This window comes from Pygocentrus nattereri, chromosome 30 (genome assembly GCF_015220715.1).
Source record: "Pygocentrus nattereri isolate fPygNat1 chromosome 30, fPygNat1.pri, whole genome shotgun sequence".
In the NCBI taxonomy this organism is placed as follows: Eukaryota; Metazoa; Chordata; class Actinopteri; order Characiformes; family Serrasalmidae; genus Pygocentrus; species Pygocentrus nattereri.
Window position 1 is genome coordinate 6,013,730 of NC_051240.1, and position 5,964 is coordinate 6,019,693.

Consider the following 5,964-nt stretch of genomic DNA (forward strand, 5'->3'; position numbering starts at 1 on the left):
GTATATCCCGCCTTCTGCCCGACGACTGCTGGGATAGGCTTCAGCACCCCCCATGCCCCCCCGCGACCCTGACGGAGAAGCGGCTTAGAAAATCGATGGATGGATAAAGCAAAACAACGAAGTTGATAAGATAAAACATGAAATATATTGTTTTTGTATTTATTCAGTGTGAAATTTTATTTACTTTGATATAAAACAAACAAGATCTACCACAGCTGAACATTCCTCCATTTTTATTTAGTTTGCATCAAAATCATCACTAGAATTGCACTGTACTGTAGGCTTCAGCTAGCATGGATGTTGCTGGTGCTGTGAGACTGTAAACATTCTGTATGTATATGTGACAGGACAGCAGATGCCCATTTATCTTAAAATGTAACTTTTATCCATTACGTAAATGTGTTGCATTTCCCCCCAAAGCAATGTCTATATTACCCCTCCAGTATTACACAGTACCTACATAACAACTACACAGGAACTGTGTTGTGTAGAAGATAAACATGTGTAATTACAATAAGCAAAACTGAAGTTGATGCACATATGTAATTACACAGGCTGTGCTTCTTTAATCCATCTGTATCATTGCCTAAAATGAATCATCAGTAATTGCAATGTTGTTGTTTTTATGTGTAATTACAGTTATTATAGACACTTAATATAAAATGGGAAAAGTATTTTTAATGCACACACTTTTTAGAATAATATTAGAACCAAATTGAACGAAGGAAAAAAAAACATACCATTTACCCAACAATGAACTCTGCTGTTAGTTTAGTGCTCTTCATCTGCAGGAAACCACTGCTGGTTTCGAAACTTTGTGGGTGGGAGATGTGGCTGACTGGCTTAAATGTCCAAATTGTGGTCTTACCTTCTACATCTTTTTTTTCCTCCTTTATTCGTTTTACTACATTTTTTCTTTTACTCTCACCGTCACAATGATCCCTTTCACAAACAACAGCAAAACAGCCTATAAAAACTCAACAGAACTCAACAGGTAAACATAAGAGGAATTTGTTTAGAAAAATATCTTCCTCTTTGAAATTTATTTTAAAGCTTTAAACATTTTCGGCCAGATTGTGAGTTTCAGGAGTGTTGCGGCAATACACGGTCTGGACCTGTAACAAAAACAACAAGTTACGATCATTGAGTTATCAAATCGCATCAAAACTGGGTGACTGCTCACTTACAGCACCACAGAAAGAAAAGTCAAATATTTAAAAACCCAACAAACGTTTAGTCTCACTGACTGGAGATTCATTGCAGCAGGTGGCTTTGCAGATGAACGCAGAACTGCAGATGGAGATGATGAACTCGAACAGAGAGAACACCAGCAGCACTCCACTGATTCCACTTGATTGGCCCTGAAAAACATTTTTCCGTTAAGTACAGAAAAGAGTCCATTTTCCACTGAAGAATCTTTGCTATGTTAGAAAAAGCTGAACCCAGTGATGAATTTCTCACAGTCTGTGTGATTTAACACATTAGTACTTTCTGGTTCTCATGTTACTTATTTACATGAGTAAACACACTTAGTTCATTATCAGTGTAATAAGCAGCAATAAAAAAAAACAAATCTATCAATTTACAGCATACTTAATTACTAATTACTAAGTACTTAATCAGTAACTAATGCTCAAGTTGTAGATCATCAACATATAAATAATGAATATTTATGTACTCAGCAAATAATCATTAATTAATTTGTGACCCTTACTGTATACTACGGAATTAAGGCAGCACATCTAGAGCAGTTTGGCTAGAGAGATACACACCCTTAACTGGAGGAAAGTTGCACACTGGTCACTCCAACGATTGTCATATGAACAGCTATAATATCCATAAATTTCCTGTAAGGCAATGTCAAAAGACAGCAGAACCATGGCTATTCCTGCAGCCACAGCACTGATTATGTTCATCACCAGGGAGCTTCTCACCTACACAAGGGGAGAAACAGAACACAGCATTAGTGGCAGCATAGTTTGCAGACTAACAGCATGTCCTTTGTCATTAAATTTCAAATATGAAAGTTGCCATTGAGTTTAAGATTATTTTGCCATAGAGTTTAAACTTATGATGGCATTTTTTTAAGATTACCCATTGTCTTTTCAAGATATTTAACAATGAAATCTCACTAATATGATAATAATACACTACAGGCTACTTACCACACAGGTATTAGCTTTGTTGCCTGCAGCAACAGATAAAGCACCTGAGGTGATATACTGGCATAGAAGAAGAAGAGGAAGAAGAGTTTTTCAGTTGTTATCAGGTCTGAATAAAACTACAATCCAGAACTACAGGAATACGAAGGATACCCAAAATAACCTACAAGACATGATCCCCAGTAGGTGACACCGCTGTAGACTCCCACATGTGGTGAATAGACCGTTTTAACTATACCGAAGAAGAGTGTCATGATCCCGATCATTATCTGGACAGTCTGTGGAGAAGAAGAGACAATCAGAGCAAAGTGTAAACCTGCCGAGTATAAATATTAAAGAAAACTAGACCAGAACTGTCTTACCCCCAGTGCCTTTGGCTCTCCTTTCAGAGGTTTTTTAACTGGGCCTCCAGTGACGTCTCCGCCTCCAGTCCCGGGGCCATACTGATCCATTCCAGCTGGAACCACTTGAGTCACGATGGTGAAGCCATTTCTTGTGTTAGCACCAGGTACAAAACTGGAGGCCATCCTGAACACAAACCTGTAGAAAGTCTAATGACAATAAAATAAATGTGATATTTACTGAAATTGTTCTGATTTTCCTGCATTGAAAGATAAACGTTTTCACTTGTTCTATGACTGATCTTATTGTACTGTAAGAAATGAAATGTCTATAAATGACAATTAAGCACCAATAAATAGAATTTAAGCACCTAATGATGTTTACTGTAGCAAAATAAATGATTGAAGACATTTTGTTACCATTAATACAATAATAACACCAGCGAAACTTTGCCAAATGCTTCATTAGTGACTGTTGCGGTAATGACACTTTTTGCTAATTTTGCCCGCACACCACTACAGCTATGAACAGTTGTACACACATAAAATCACAAAATCAAAACAGAAAAAAAGTTAAATTAATTCCAGAAAGTATGTGTTTCGGTTCATTAGTGTGTATGTGGTGTTTCACTGCACGGATGGGTTAGATTGCGAAGGTGAAATTTCGGTAGCACTTTACAGATCAGTAATAAGTGGGTAATGTTACGGTAATATCATGGTAATGAGTTGTATTTACCCATAAATTAAATGTCAATTTCATAGTTATGAAATAATAAAATGGTAATTGTAACTGTAACAAGTCAGGAATAAAACGGTAGAATCATGGAAACAAGTTGTGCTTACTAAAATATTACTTACGTACTTTAAAGTTTCTAATGAATAATAAGTTGGTGTTTGTAGTGTGGTGAATTTGATCTTATTAATTCTATAGTCGTAACATTATTTTCTATCATATTGGTTATTACTGTGTAGATTCTGGTTGAGTTTATCCTGTGGGCCTCTGACTGAAATAGTAGTGGAGCTGATGCAGGAGGCAGCTGGACAGGATAGGGGCCCCCCTGAACGTCAACAAATGCTATATATGGGGGTTAGGCGACTGGGGCCATTTTGGAGAAGAACGTATGTTTATACCAAATTTGGCTGAAGAAGATCCATATATCGAACTAGAGGCTATCTTGACAGAAACCAGATGTGGGCTATACGTCCACAGCAACATATAAAAACCAGGAGTTGGAATGTATGTGTCAGAGAAACTATTGGCGGTTCTCTCCAAGCTGTTTCGCAAAGGCTTGTCTGTGACTTCGACCTCTCAATGCTAATAAACATCTTCATATGCAAGAGACGGGTGTCACCGAAGAGTTTGTTCCTACACCTTCACAGCATCGCTAATAAAGAAACCACAAGAATTTGGCGTCACAAACCTCGACGTGCAGTCGACCGCCTCAGCGCATCTACCTCCGCTCCTATTGTCGACAGAAAAGGGTGAGTTTTTCTCACATGTGTGAGCGCTGGTCCATTCGGTGAGGCTGCGCTGTTCTGTTGTGCTGTTTGGTCGCACCGTTAAAGAGCTTTGTGTGGGTGTGTCATGCTGTCTTGGTTGTAGGTTTGCCTCTTCGTTCTAAATTTTGTTTTGTTGCGTTGTAATACGCCACAACAGGGGGGAGTATGGTAGAATAAAGGGAAAAACAGTAGAAAAGAGTAAATAGAGTTAAGAAGAAGTTAACACCCTAGGAGTAACACTAGAAGTGGGATTGATTGACACCATGCAAGCGTAACGCAGATTAGGGTACTTTTTATCTCGTTAACATTAAGTCATGTGTTTTCCATTCGCCACAGTGTGAAACTTGGGCCTTGAGGAATAAGTGTAATAGTCTAAATTTGGGGGAGAACACCCTGGGCCTAGGGAATTCGGTAGTTAAAGGTAATAGAGAAAAGTGAAGGAACAAAGAGAAGAAGTAAAGTGAAGTGTAAAAAGGAAAAAGTGTAAAGAGAAATAAGGAAAGGAAAAGAGTAAAGGAAATGGGGAAAAAGCGCTGTGTGAGCGCTGGTCCATTTGGTGAGGCTGTGCTGTTCTGTTGTGCTGTTTGGTCGCACCTTGATTATTATTAGTTGATTTCAAGGTCAGTTTTACAATGAGTTTATAAAACTGGAGGTTAAAGTTGCAAATCCGGCGTAGAAAGAAGCCCCTCGCCTGTTGTTGGCCACTCGGGATTGATGCTGTCTTGTCGTTAGGATAACTTTGTCTCAAAGGTAGCATAAATTTAGAGTTTTAAAGGAAATGGAAAATAAAGGGAATGCGGCCATAAAGCATATGCGTCTAGGTTAGGAATGAATGGGAAATGATCAATCCCTGTGTGAGAGAATTTTTATGTTGAATTTGTGTGTTTTGTTGAAATAGTCTGTGTGTGTTGTGAAAAAACTAGTCATTCTCTCTTTCTCTCTCTCTGTCTGCGAAAAAGGGGGGCCAGTTAACTTGTGTGTGTCTGTGTGTGAGCTAAGCGCCCCTCCTTTGCTTCTTTCTCAGTGTGTGGGAAGCAGCATCTGTGTCTGTGCAGCTATGTGTGTGTGTTGGTTGTGTCTGTGCAGCTATGTGTGTGTGTTGGTTGAATATGCGTGTGTGGTTAAGTTCTCTGAGTGTGTCAGTTTCTAAGATACAGATCTGCTGTGTGGATGAAGAGTGAATGTATGAAAGCTGTGTATTAATGAAGAAAAGGAATTCTGCTTGTATTGTTGAAACTTTATGAGCCTCCAAGGGGACAGTTTAGAATTTGTTAATGTGTACTTTATGAATATGAATAAATCTATGACCCTTTGTAGGGGACTTGATAGATATAAATTTATGAGCCTCTTATAAGGAGGACATAGTGAGATTAAAGTTTATAAGCCCCACAAAGGACGTATTAGGAGTTTTCATGAGCCCTAAGGAGGACTTTTATTGTTTAAGGTAAATGAAGAGAGCATTTGTTAATAAATTAGGAATAAAAACCATGAGCTTTCAAGGGGGATTTGATAGAAAATCAGCCTTTTTGAAAGGACACGTTAAGTTAAGTGATCCCTATAAGCCCCTGAGAAAGACTATTTAAAATAGGGTATATATGTTTGTTTGCTGGTTAGTAGGAGAGTATTTGCTAATATAGGTGAAAATAGTATTGGGCTATATAGTATATATATATATATAGTACTGTTGTCTGTGGTCGTGCCTGGTCATCTCTTCATGAGCTTTTTTCTATTCTGGGGTGCTGTGCTGTGTGGCTTTTGTGTCCCTCTCGACCTGATTAGGGTGACTCTGAAACTGCAGAAATCCTAAGACAGTCTCAAGACTGAGTGAGTCCGACTCCGGTCAGCGCGCGGCCGGACCGGTTCTCAATATACCCAGGGCTTGAGTACGGTCTCCATGGGAATGGTCCCAGGGGGTTCCAATGCTGGGGTTACTGTACTTGGGCTGGTCATTTTTGAGTATG

At 38.8% G+C, this 5,964-nt stretch overlaps 1 protein-coding gene across 1 annotated transcript; it reads right to left on the reverse strand.

The window, feature by feature from the left end:
- Positions 1-978: 978 nt before the first annotated feature.
- On the reverse strand, positions 979-4,748 carry LOC119262932 (membrane-spanning 4-domains subfamily A member 4A-like). Its single transcript, XM_037536404.1, has 7 exons — positions 3,925-4,748; positions 2,525-2,713; positions 2,330-2,440; positions 2,166-2,222; positions 1,773-1,934; positions 1,248-1,361; positions 979-1,115 (listed from the first exon to the last, which is right to left on the reverse strand). The coding sequence occupies exons 2-7, from the start codon at positions 2,687-2,689 to the stop codon at positions 1,056-1,058; spliced, it is 669 nt and encodes a 222-aa protein (XP_037392301.1). The 5' UTR covers positions 2,690-2,713; positions 3,925-4,748; the 3' UTR covers positions 979-1,055.
- Positions 4,749-5,964: the final 1,216 nt, after the last annotated feature.

Bases quoted from the DNA above. Each gene is read 5' to 3' on its own strand.
- LOC119262932 (XM_037536404.1), bottom strand. From the start codon at position 2,689: ATGGCCTCCAGTTTTGTACCTGGTGCTAACACAAGAAATGGCTTCACC. The intron at 2,441-2,524 runs GTAAGACAGTTC...TCTTCTCCACAG, and splicing joins GAGAGCCAAAGGCACTGGGG to ACTGTCCAGATAATGATCGG. The intron at 1,362-1,772 runs GTGTGTATCTCT...AATGTTTTTCAG, and splicing joins CAACTTTCCTCCAGTTAAGG to GGCCAATCAAGTGGAATCAG.